This window comes from Sinocyclocheilus rhinocerous, unplaced genomic scaffold, assembly GCF_001515625.1.
Source record: "Sinocyclocheilus rhinocerous isolate Xijiao unplaced genomic scaffold, SAMN03320098_v1.1 scaffold314, whole genome shotgun sequence".
Classification (NCBI taxonomy): domain Eukaryota; kingdom Metazoa; phylum Chordata; class Actinopteri; order Cypriniformes; family Cyprinidae; genus Sinocyclocheilus; species Sinocyclocheilus rhinocerous.
In genome coordinates this window covers 2,913,231-2,926,625 of record NW_015630021.1, presented here as the reverse complement: position 1 = coordinate 2,926,625, position 13,395 = coordinate 2,913,231, and the positions used below count along the sequence as shown (strand labels likewise).

Here is a 13,395-nt window from a genome sequence, read left to right as displayed (position 1 = left end):
AACTTTATTCCTGGTGTACCGAAGTAAAACCTTTAAATGAATTTATAAAATGTGCATGTACTTGCTCACATGAAAAAACTTTTGTGTAATCCTCTCTAACCTGTGGCTCTGGTATTGTGGTGATATTCTCAGTGGTCAAGACCTTCTCTTTCTCCTCCTCCTCCTCCTCCTCAGCTACCATGTCTCCTTCCTGGTGGTCGTTCCGCTGTGGAGCCTTTTGTTGTATGCTAGTAGAACCAGCTGTCTCTTCAGGCAAATGGTCTGGATCAGTCTGGTCCTTTAGTGTGCTATACTGGCTAGAGCAGTAGTGATCGTCTGCTATGGTGATCTCTTCATTCTCCTCTGACTCCAGCTGGCTCTGGTTGAATCGGAGAGCCCCCTTCAGGATGTCCTTAATCTGGGACAATATGGACAAAATTAGATCTGTAATTCAATATTAGATCTAACAGATCTCTAATAGATTTTATCACCCTGAAATGTTTGTGTACTAATTACATGGGTACTTACCAATAAACAAATAAATGAACATAATACAAATGTTGTATATATTTACTAGTTATCTTCATACTATTTTTTTTTTTAAATCCAAATTTATTTGAGCAAAGTAGAGACCTGATTCATACCTGTTTTAGTCCAGCAAGTGACACCAGAACCTCATCTTCCTTCTCCAGATGCTCCTGCAGTATCACATCTTGAATTTTGCCTGTCCATCAATCAAAGCACAATCATTACCATTCCACCACCAGCGTTTGTTTAGTGCCGAGACGACTAACTGGCTCACTGACTCACCTATGTGCATGTTCATCATCTTGGCACAATATTTACTCATGGCCTCTAGGTCATTAATCTGACCCTGTAAGAATGACACCTGGGCCTCCAGCTCCTCCTGTGTGTAAAAATACATATGTATAAATTAGCATACATATAGGACCTATTAAACACAAAAACAGGAGCTAGAACATAATATCCTAGTAAATCACATGCTATCTGAAAATAAAAGAATGAACACAAAATTAGAGTCTGGGAATGCAAATGGTAAAGTTGAAGAGTAAACATGATTACAGCAGTTGCAAAGAGTAAAGATGCCGCTTACCGCATCCTTCTTGTTTATAGTCTTACTGTGGGACCGTGAGCGACTGATGTTAAAGAAAGAGTCTTTCTTTGTGGCAGAGTGGGGAGGAGATGATGTGCTGGAGTCTCGGCCCCTTGACACTGGGAGAGGAGGGGAAGACATGGCATGATCCCGCCCACCAGACAAACTTTCAGTGCTGGGGGAGGAGCTAACCGTCCAGGAGGTGTGGCCTGTAAGGTAGACATTACAAGATCAGTCATAAAAATGTATTTCAGACAGCAAGACCAAAGGTAACAGAACAATTTTAACATAACATACAGTAAGCTACATAAATAGCACAAAGAGTTTGAGACAATCACACAGCATGCAGTAAATCACAGATACAGATAAACCAGTTCACATGACCTAATAAAAACAGCAGGATCTCACTTGTACTATGAAGATGACTAATAAGACATGTTCACAGAAAGTTCAGAGAATAATTATACCTTCATCCAAAAGAAATTAATACTTTTATTTAGCAAGTATGAATTAATTTAATCAAAATGACAGCAAAAACAGTGTTAAACTTTTTATTCATCCAAAAATGCTGAATACAGATGTATCAGGATTCCCACCAAAATATTAAGCAGCACAACTGTTTTCAATATTGATAGTAGCTAATTTTTTATTGAGCAGAAAATGTATATTTCTAAAAGATCATCTGACACTTAAGACTGGAATAATGATGCTGAAAATTCAGCTTTGCCATCACATGAATAAATTGCAGTTTAAAATTTTACAAAAGAAAATGGTTATTTTAAATTGTAATACTTTATCACAATAGTACTGTTTTTACTGTGTTTTTTAAACAAATGCAGTCTTATAAATGCAAATAAATGCAGTGTTGGTGAGCATAAGAGACTTCTTTCAAAAACAGAAAAAAATAATCCTATCGACCCCAAACCTTTAAACATTAGTGTAAATTAATTACTTTAATTTATTACATAGTATTTGCACATAGTAGCCTGGTGACAAAAAGCAGCACGACTCAAAATACATGATTACACCAAGTTTATTTGAACACTGACACACATGCATGGATTACACAGCAGACACGTCACAGTGAAAGCATGCCAAAAAAAAAAAAAAAACCCTTCCAAAAAGCAGGATCAAATAAAATGCATTTAGCGCACATGATTATACCTTCATCCAAAAGAAATTAATACTTTTATTTAGCAAGTATGAATTAATTTAATCAAAATGACAGCAAAAACAGTGTTAAACTTTTTATTCATCCAAAAATGCTGAATACAGATGTATCAGGATTCCCACCAAAATATTAAGCAGCACAACTGTTTTCAATATTGATAGTAGCTAATTTTTTATTGAGCAGAAAATGTATATTTCTAAAAGATCATCTGACACTTAAGACTGGAATAATGATGCTGAAAATTCAGCTTTGCCATCACATGAATAAATTGCAGTTTAAAATTTTACAAAAGAAAATGGTTATTTTAAATTGTAATACTTTATCACAATAGTACTGTTTTTACTGTGTTTTTTAAACAAATGCAGTCTTATAAATGCAAATAAATGCAGTGTTGGTGAGCATAAGAGACTTCTTTCAAAAACAGAAAAAAATAATCCTATCGACCCCAAACCTTTAAACATTAGTGTAAATTAATTACTTTAATTTATTACATAGTATTTGCACATAGTAGCCTGGTGACAAAAAGCAGCACGACTCAAAATACATGATTACACCAAGTTTATTTGAACACTGACACACATGCATGGATTACACAGCAGACACGTCACAGAAAAACCATCCAAAAAAAAAAAAAAAAACCCTTCCAAAAAGCAGGATCAAATAAAATGCATTTATACAGCGCACATGCACACTCCGGTGCTGATATTGTTGTCATGGCAGCAGTTACCTGGGGTATCAGAGTGAATCTGGGCAGGGAGAGATATCTGAGAGGCTCCACAAGAACCTACATCTAACAGACAGAAGAGTAAGGCTAGAGCACACACCTATTCTGTCACATGTACCTGTGCTTAAGAACATGCATGTACACAATCATATCATAATCCATGCACACTGAAATATTAATACTTCTGGAGATATATGGGTAAAATTAACACAATCCATAAGCGTACAGGGTCAAAAAGGTGTGCGTACATGTGTGCTCACCTTTGCTGAGGTGCACTGGCATACTTTCAGACTTCAGCAGCCGGTGCTGATGCTGCGTTTGTGGGTATGGCTGCGATTTCATCTGCGTGTTTGTGGGGGTGGTGCATGATGGAGGCTCGGCCAATGGGCGTGGCACTTGAGCTTGAGGGGGAAGAGCTGATATCACCTCACTATTAATTGGCGAGATACCGCTGGAACCACCTCCCATCGGCGCGATGAGCTTCCGGCCAAAATTAAGAAGAGAACTGGATACTTTATTAATGTTGAGAGGTGCTACTTTGGTGTTGGCCCTGGCGAAAAAAGAAAAAAAAATCCAAATTGTAAATAAATATACAGTGTATATTATATACATTATACTATATACATGAATAATTTTATTATTATTTCTTAGACATGCTTAAAAAAGATAATGCACAAAAACACCAGATACCGAGTCTTGTTGACAAAATCAGCCCCACGGGTTTTGTAGTAATCAAGGTTTTGCTGGAACTGGTAGTTTACAGGTCGTGGATTATTCTAAAGTAATATAAAAAGACATATGACAAAAATAAAAAGTTATACATAATGTACTTTTAGCAGAGTCTGTGCTTTTGAGTTTAAAGCTAGGTTAAATCTGTGTTTAGGACACTAGCATAAATACCCTAAACTTGTATAAAACAAATTCCAGAATAACTAATAATAATTATTATTACTATTATATTATTATCACTCTGATCACATTACTAAAGATTACATTTATTTATTAAACATTAGGGCTGGCTCGATACCACTTTTTCGGTATCGGCCGATACCAGCAGTTTTTTTTTTTAAATCAGTGTAGAATTTCTATACCTCAATGTGTTGACTTAATCATCACTCTTTTGTGTGTTAAACACAATCTACCATTTATAGACAACTTTATTGTAAAGAAAAACAACAAATTAATAAATATATAATCATAATCTATGGCAAAAAATACTACTATAAACTAGGTTAGTGGATAATTCAGTAGCAAAAGTTACTCTAGAAAAATCATGAGTGCACAATCATTTTATAAAATCTAAACATTTATTAGTGAAAAAAAATTATTTAGTGGGGAACAAATAAAAGTGAATAAGTGTAGGGCTAAATCTGGTAATATGTTAATCATTGCTCTTTGTATTGTTGTAAAATACATTAATGAAAAACATTAAATTATATTAAATTATTATATATTAAATAATATATTTAAATATTAATTAATATACTTTAAAATTAATAGACATTCCTTTTAAATGTATAGCACAGTAATGAGGAAGCAACATATGATAGATAAGACAACAAGAAAGGCTATTAATAATCTTTTATTGCGCAAAAGTATTATAACATGAAAGGCTCCTATATGGAGCGGCACAAAGCGCTTTATGTGCATCTCGTGCGCAGAATGATGCGCATCTCGTGTGCTTGAAGCAACACGGAGTCACAGCACGCAGCGCTCCGCATAGAGAAGTTCAAAGCACAAAGGGAAGAGGATTTTGATGCGTAGTGTATTATATCTGTGCGATAGTTTATTGAGCCTTTTCTTTCAGCAGTTTTAAATTTCAGTTTCTGTGCGCATGAAGAACAATTTACAGTGCTCTCTACTCCAGTGCTGTGATCTAACAGACACCCGGTAAAAAGTAACACGCTTTAGAAACAGCACTAAACTCCAGCCAGATAAAGTCCTTTTATGCAAAACCACTGATCTTTATCTACAGATTAAGTATAATAATAGAACATGGAATCATCTTGGAGAGAGTTTTACTGTCTTGAATGTCGTAACCGAACGCGACGCGCAGTTTGAACGCTGAAAGGAAGATGACTGACAGCCGCAGCGGAGAGAAGAGTTTATGTGAACTTGAATTTAACGACTTAAATATTCATCTGTACCTCACATTAAACTAAGGAACAATCTCAGAACACTTGAAATATAGTGCATGAAAACTTTATGGTGCTTTATAATGTTTTTGTGCAGACCTGTTACACCATAGTTTTAACTGCAATTAAGAGACAAAAGACATATACTGAAAGGTGAGACACAATTGTCAAAGTGTTTTTGAATACAGTATTCAGTTATGTACATCTCAACCTCAAACAATGATATTTGTATATATAAAATAATAATTTTAAAGGGCACTGATCACAAGTAACAGTAAAGAAATTTCAGCTTTGCCATCACGGGAATACATTACATTTTAAAATATATTAAAATAGAAAATGGTTATTTTAATTTGCAAAACTATTTCACAATATTACTGTTGTACTGTATTTTTGACCAAATAAATGCAGCCTTGGTGAGCATAAGGTACTTTTTTAATAAATAGTAATTAAAAAAATGTATTTTGATCGGGGTAAATGCTCTGGATTCCTAGTGCTTGTAAGAAGCACCCTTGAGAGGAAGAGTTTAGAGGCTGTAAAACCACTTCAAGTAACAGTTCATCCTGACTAGGGATGCACCAATACCATTTTTCAGAACCGATCCGTATCGACCAAAACCAATACCGATCCAATACCAGCACAGTTTTTTTTGTTGTTTTTTTTCTCAATGTATAATTTCTATACCTGTGTGTTGATCTGATTAGCACTCTTTTGTGTGTTAAACACAATCTACTAAATATAGACAACTTCATTATAAAGAAAAATAACAAATGAAAAAAATATATAATCATAATCTATGATAAAAAATACTATTATACACTAGGTTAGTGGATAATTCAGCAGCAAAAGATACTCTAGAAAAATCATGAGTGCATAACAATTTTATAAAATCGAAAGATTTAGTGAAAACTATTTAGTGGGGAATAAATAAAAGTAATTAAGTGTAGGACTGAATCTGGTAAAATGTTACACACTGCTCTTTTTGTTGTTGTAAAATGCATTCATGAAAAGCAAGTAAATATATTTATATATAAATATATAATATAAAATTAAGACATTTCTTTTAAATGTATAGCACAGTTATGAGGCAGCAACATATGATAGCACAGAACAAGAAAGGGTATTAATAATATTTCATTGCGCAAAAATATTATAATATGAAATGCTCCAATACAGAGCGGCACAAAGCACTTATGCACATCCCATACTGATGCGTAGTGTATTATATCTGTGCGATAGAGTCTTTTCTTTAAACAGGTTTAAATTTCAGTTAGTGTGCGTGTGAAGAACAATTCATAGTGCTTTTTATTCCAGTGTAGTGATCTAACAGACACCCGGTATAAAGTAACATGCTTTAGAAACAACACTAAACTCCAACAATATAAAGTCCTTTTATGCAAAACCATTGATCTTTATCTACAGATCAAGTATGATAATTGGAACATTGAATCATCTTGGAGAGAGTTTCATGGTCTTGACTGTCGTAACCGAATGCAACCCACGGTTTGAATGCTGAATGGATGATGACTGACAGCCACAGCGAGTTTACGCGAACTTGGATTTAACGACTTTAACATTCATCTGAACCTCACATTTAACAATGGAAAGCCTTCAGAATATTTGGAATATAGTGCATGAAAACGTTATGGTGCTTTATAATGTTTTTGTGCCTTTCGTGGTGCTTAACAATAACACAGAATAGTATACACACAATATCGGATTTGGATCAGTCTTGTCTGACCGATACCCGATCCGGCAGAAAATGCCAATATCGGAGCGATACCGAGTATCGGATCGGCGCACCCCTAATAAATAATTATTCTAATTATATATATTATTTAATAAATACATATTTAATATTATAAATTGTATTTGTAATATTTTTATAATATTTTAAAAATATTATTAAAAGTGAAAATGTGCATTACGGTACCTTAGGGTCTCTGAGGAATAGTGCTTTGAGCAGCAGTGAGTGGATGTCTCCAATAGGAGGATAATGCATCAGGAGCCCGAGACACGTCTGGAAGTTACTAGCGATCACTATGACATGAAAAACACAGGAACGATAGTTACTGCATATTCAAATAAGCTGATAACATTCTTTTAGAGCTCTTTGTTAGATACATGTTCAGTGCTAGCAGGTATAAGCCAACTCATCTGCATGCCATTGCTTCCTGTCTTTGGATTGGCTATGTAGGTGTCAAGTGTTGCGATATGACTTGACACACTGATAACTTTGTTTGTGGGTTTATATTGCTTGCTATCCACTGGGCTAAAGGGTGAACACTCAAAGTGTATTTGGGCCTTAAGAAGTCTATATCTTGTGTTCCATTGGTTTTTGTTATGAACGAAGCACAGACAAGAGAGAATTGAACTCACATGCATCTCTGATGTACAGAAGCATAGCGACAAACACGTAATCCACCAGGTCCAAAGTGATGCTGTCTGCAAAAAGAGCATCCCAGACCACCAACAGATCCTGCAGGGGAAACTCCCGACCAAACAGCAGTCGAACCCAGCGACTGCTCACAAACACACAGAAACAGATAGAGAATTCATAAATGACGGGAAAAAATGACAAATTTAGTTAAAAAATTTTTTTATTGTTTAACCTATATTTAATTCTACCCCGTTTATATTCAACACGTAGAAATGGCAAGAAATAATGATTAAATAAGTAATATATATATTTATAAATATTTTTCAATTAATAATAAAACCTTTTTAATTATTATTATTATAACACATAAAAATATATAGAATTCATGCATACTCACATGCCATAAATCTGGGGAGCTATTTCTAGTCTGTTGAGGTGCATGTACAGTTCAATGTCGTGTTTCTTTACTAGCTGGTCCTGAATTCGGTTGACTTTGGTCACTATGGCAACAGAAGGGCCCGAGTCCTGTGGTCTCGCAAAGGGGATGCTGGTTAACATCTCTTCTTTGCCCTGAAATATTTAAGCATCATTTAAGTAATGTTAGCAAGACTGACATTTGAAGTTGACACTAACAAAATATCAATGCAATAAGTTTAACATAAAATTATTCTTTGTACCTTCCTGACCTCCCGCTCAAAACTGCTGAACCAGGGTTCTGCTGTCTCCATGAGCAGAGAAAACATGGCACTATGGGATAATTATTGAAGAACACAAAGATGGATGCAACAGATTGAGCAAAGTGTATTTAACAACTATATTCATTTAAACAGAGACATGGCAATATGGTTTAAGATCTTCCAGTGTGATAATGTGATACTCACTAAGCATCATGCTCATGGAATTTAGGATCCAGAAGGACTTTCATCTCTTCACTGCAAATGAGGAAAGACAGTTTAAATAAATATACTAAGAATTACTGAGAACTCCATTAATATTCAAAACTCTATGCAGAACAAATTTAAAGTTTAATTTGAGCAAGTCTTCAGACAGTCTCTCCTGTGTGGTAAATAGGTCAGACCTGGGATTGGCCGTCTCACTGGCATGTTGAAACGCCTGGTGATCGCAGTGAAGAACAAACACTATAGGTGCCAGTAACTCATGCATGCCCTGTAGAGAGACAAAGAGGATAATGTAGAGAAGTAAATGCTTATTTTGATCAAAATTTTTATTAGATACATCTGAGCCAGTTCGACGGGTTATGTTGTTGTGTGGAAGTATCTGTCACAATCATTAAGTGTTAATGAACCTGCTTATAGAGTAGCTGTTCGTTTTCTCGTGCATAGCAGAAGAGAATATCAGTCAGCTTCGTCCTGACATCCTCTTCCTGGAAGAACAGCATCTCTGGAAACCTGCAGACAATCAAGGAGTTGCAGAAATATGATATTATGATATGATATATGATTTGTATGAAAAAAAAAAAAAACTAAATTCAACTGTTTCAATTATAATTTTGGTATGCTCATTTAATGAGTGAGTAAAAATTACAAATAAAAAGATACACTACCATTTAAATAAATTAACACTTTTATTCAGCAAGTACACATTCAATTGATCAAAAGTGACAGTAAAGACATTTACATTATTGTAAAAATTCTATTAAAAAAAAAATCTATTTTTGTTCTTTTGAACTTTCTATTCAAAGAATCCTGAAAAAATGTATCACAGTTTCCCCAAAAATATTAAGTAGTACAACTGTTTTCAACATGGTAAGTGTTTCTTGAGCACCGAATCAGCATATTAAACTGCTCTCTGAAGGATTATGTGACACTGAAGACTGAATGGATGGTAGTGTATTTGTACAGGCAGTTCACACACTTACGTTCGTAAAACATCTTGTTTGATCATGCTCCTGAGCTCCTTATCCTGAAAGAACTTATTCCATAGACTCTGAAGAGAGACACAGAGAAAAAAAGATGTAAATCAAACTGTAATGGACAGATCCAGCCATTCTTTTGGTTTTTCTAAATTGGCTGTTCCCTCACCCCCTCATCCTGTGACAGTGGGTTGTTCACCACCAGGTCCTGTTGGCCGGCAGCTTTGCGAGGGTTTGTAATATGCTGCAGTTCAAGACAAACAATCATGATTTAGTGTCAAAACCTACTGAAGACACATAAATCACTGCCACATACATGTGTGCACACACATACCGTCTCTTTGATCTTCTCATACTGTGCTCTGAGTTCCTTGGTTCGACTGATCCATTGAGTCTTATCTTCTGGCAGGCCGTCCAGATAAACCTGGAACCAACGAAACCAAAGCTCATAATATTTTCTTCCCCGTTTGGCACAGAAATTGCACATTTAACCTTTCAACCTCAATAACAACAAGTAAACCTGTCATCTGCCACTGTCACTGTCAGGTAGCCATTACCTTCCAGCATACGCTGCGGAATCGGCTGCTCCGTAATCGTCCGTTAATACCAGCCTGCCTGATCCGCGCCAGGTAGTTACTGTTCTGGAACAAATCATCCCACTCCTTTCTGTAAAGAGCATGTCAAATGGAAAGTTAGAGGATAGAGGTACACCTTCATCACACAGCAGTGAGTTTCACATGTGAACTCTGATGCTTTGTGACATTAGGGAAAAATGTATGACCCGTATGACTGAAGCGTGGACTCAACAGTACTATCCAATGATCCTCCTGAAATAAAAGAAACAAAATTACACAGAGAAAATAGTTAAGACATCATAGTTGGTGAGACATCATAGTTGCAAGTCTGTAGTTTTTGCACATCATTTTGAACATGAGAGCTGTTTTTTTGTTCTTATATATCAGTTAATAGCAATAGTCAAAATCCAATCACAATACTCATCAAAATAAATGCATTACAAAATATGCAGCCCTATTCTTCACACTGTCAGGTCTCCAATTTGAATGTAGATATATTAGGTAACTTACGGTCTCTGTTCCTGTTGTAGTTCTGTAGAGGGTCGTAACCCGTCTCCTGCTCCTCCTGCTGCAGCGGGTGTCGTGTTTCGAAGTTTGGGTGCTGCATGTCCTGCAAAACTGCAGAGGAAGCGCTAAAGACTGTGATATCAACATACACCACTGAAGCCACAATCAACACTACAGTACAAAACAGGAACTACAACAGGTATTGTGTGGATACTTACTGTTAGACTCGCCTGGTTCTCCTCATAGGCCTAATCACAATGGAGACCACAGTCCACTAACCATTAATCTGCTAAACAACAGAGCAAAACAAATGAATATACCGACGGAGCCTAAACTGACAATATTAATGGCTTACTTCTCATTGACTTTGCACATTAAACTATTGGATAGCATGAAGTATTTTAAAGAGATAGTCCACTCAAAAACTAAAATTCTGACATAATTTACTCCCCCTCATATCGTTCTAAACTGTATGACTTTCATTCTTCTGTGGAACATAAAAGAATGTATTTTGAAGAATGTTTATAACCAAACTGTTTAAGGTTCCATTGACTTCTATAGCATGGACAAAAATACAATGGAAATCAATGGGACCTGAACATGTTTGCTTACCAACATTCCTCAAAATATCTTCTTTTATGTTCCACAGAAGAAAGAAATGCATTCAGGTTTGGAATGACATGAGCATGAGCAAATGATGACAGATTTTTCATTTTGGGGTGAACTATTCCTTTAACACTGAAAACAAACAATAGTGCAATAGTGCGATGGAAACAATGGTTAAAAAAACCCTCAAAAGGTAGAAATATCAAAATGTCTCCATCATCAACTTTTCAGGACTGGTTAGGACAGAAACTCAAATCAACACGCCAGAGACCCAGCAGCTGTTATCATGTCTGGTTAGTATACAGTAAACAGATTGTGTTTGTTTGGATTAATTACATGGTTATATTTTAGTCGAAAGCTGTTTGTAATTAAATCCAAGTGTAGCTGCTAATTCTGGCACCGAATGTAAATCTATTTCACAGACTGAATGTTTCATAATTCATGACAGCAACATTAACGAAGAGTGCCAGCAACTCAGTTCTTTAAATGATGTTTAATCGGATTGTGTATATTACTGTACCATCACCTCAGAATCATTATACCAGCAACACTTGTATTCATTTACCAGAATAACCAGCCATGCTAACATTTGACAGATGTGCAGTGAATTAAAACAAGTCTTGACTCAAACTAAGAAACGAAGAGGCAAACAATCAGAGCACATTTGATCTTGTATATGTGGTATAATTGTTCTGCAGCAGTGAGGGCATGTGAACAAACACACTGGCAGTGCCATGCGCGGTTTTGAAGTGATTCCCAGACATTTATAAACCAAAAATATCTCAGCTCCGACAAGCCAGAGCCAGACAGTGCTGATATGACAGCATTGGCCTCTAAAAAGTGGAAAAACAGGCTTGTCTGGATTTTCTTTTTCTATTTTTAAGCCTTAATCCATTCTGTTGTTTTTCATGAGGTTGCATTTAGTTCCGAACACACACAACCGTGCTTTATCAATTATCCAGATGAACTAATAAACACTGATCTGACATCTCACTACACCAACAGACAGCCTGTGCAACTCATGCATTATATATAACAGTCATATTAGCTGGTATATGAAGAAAAGCTGCCAAGGAAATTGCATTCGTTACAACTGCATTATTATTAATCAATCAAATAAAATATAATAAAAAAATAACAATTACATAATCATAAATAAATAATATAAAAAGAAATGTATTAACAACAACAACAATAATAATAATAAAAGCATGCCTCCCCACTGACAATCATTCAAAAGTTTGTTTTCTTTCAAAATAAAAATGTTAATAAATCATAAGTGGCAGATTTCAAATTTTATAAGCTAACAGATAGCTTTCCTCATGTATAATAGACCTCCCTGGCCCAGCTCAATTAGATTTATGCATTAGCTCTGGTACAGTGGGAAATCCCAGGATCCTCTGCAGTGAAGTACAGTGCAGGACATTAGCATAAAGCCTCAGGGACAACTAGAGGAATTAAGTCAAGGCAGACACATGAATAATAACTAAAATATGCTTTAACACAACAATAATAATGAACTGGACCTGCTAGATGCCTCACACAAAGGAATTCAACTAAGACTTTCACCAAAAAGATTATTAAGTAAAACAAGTAAAAATAGAAATAAAAATAACTCTCTGTAATTAGATGTTTGGTTTGTGTAGCATGAAACTATTCCCTTAATGTTCAGTTTGTTTCATTGCAACTACTGCATTTACTGGCACAGCTGCAGGCTAAAGCCAGCACTGATGCAATCACTCCACAAATGAATCCTTGCATATTTCATTAGCTATTCACATATGCGTGCGTGCGCACACACATACACATAACATGCATAAATATTTATCACTGCATCAAATAACTGTGGTGGTAGAAATTACTTGATTCAGATGCAGGGCAAAAGTTCCTTTGCTTGTATATGTGTGTCTGTATGTGCTTATACACGTACATAATCAAGGAGAAAAGCTTGATTAGAATTAGGGCCGAATATATTTTTTGTATATAATTTTAATATAGCTGAGATTAACATGGTATTGCAGTGTTTCCCACAGACTTACACGCTATTTGTGGCGGCATATATATGCAAACTCATTCTCTGCCAGCAGGAGGCGCTGTTGGAGTGGTAGAGATCGAGGTTTCACCGGTAACGCTGTACACAAAGCAGCGCTCCGCTCACAAACGCTGCTTTATCAGACATTGCATGCAAGATGAAATGAAAATGACTTCCAAAATTTTCTGAAAACAGTCGGTTTCCTTCAGAAATACAGTGATATAAAAACACACCCACACGGGGTTTTGAAACGTGCAGTGCTCATGTTTATTCAACATGTGCTAGCATGTTCCTCTCTT

The 13,395-nt window shown here is 35.7% G+C and overlaps 1 protein-coding gene across 6 annotated transcripts in view; it reads right to left on the bottom strand.

Moving 5' to 3' along the window:
- LOC107739565 (TBC1 domain family member 5-like) overlaps positions 1-13,395 on the bottom strand; it is a 20,485-nt gene that overhangs the window by 1,741 nt on the left and 5,349 nt on the right. Inside the window, exons 2-22 of one of the 6 annotated variants that reach the window (XM_016551724.1) lie at positions 10,677-10,747; positions 10,462-10,561; positions 10,158-10,203; positions 9,934-10,042; positions 9,711-9,800; positions 9,546-9,620; positions 9,383-9,450; positions 8,810-8,912; positions 8,582-8,670; positions 8,385-8,435; positions 8,181-8,250; positions 7,901-8,073; positions 7,503-7,645; positions 7,057-7,163; positions 3,679-3,764; positions 3,249-3,538; positions 2,992-3,054; positions 1,094-1,302; positions 790-886; positions 624-703; positions 101-397 (exon numbers count right to left, since the gene is read on the bottom strand). In XM_016551724.1, coding sequence (XP_016407210.1) covers positions 101-397; positions 624-703; positions 790-886; positions 1,094-1,302; positions 2,992-3,054; positions 3,249-3,538; positions 3,679-3,764; positions 7,057-7,163; positions 7,503-7,645; positions 7,901-8,073; positions 8,181-8,250; positions 8,385-8,435; positions 8,582-8,670; positions 8,810-8,912; positions 9,383-9,450; positions 9,546-9,620; positions 9,711-9,800; positions 9,934-10,042; positions 10,158-10,203; positions 10,462-10,558 — 2,343 coding nt within the window. In that variant the 5' untranslated portion in view covers positions 10,559-10,561; positions 10,677-10,747. Of the gene's footprint in view, positions 1-100; positions 398-623; positions 704-789; positions 887-1,093; positions 1,303-2,991; positions 3,055-3,248; positions 3,539-3,678; positions 3,765-7,056; positions 7,164-7,502; positions 7,646-7,900; positions 8,074-8,180; positions 8,251-8,384; positions 8,436-8,581; positions 8,671-8,809; positions 8,913-9,382; positions 9,451-9,545; positions 9,621-9,710; positions 9,801-9,933; positions 10,043-10,157; positions 10,204-10,461; positions 10,570-10,676; positions 10,748-13,395 lie in introns of all 6 variants that reach the window. The other 5 variants (XM_016551723.1, XM_016551722.1, XM_016551725.1 and 2 more) reach the window with 5 other exon arrangements.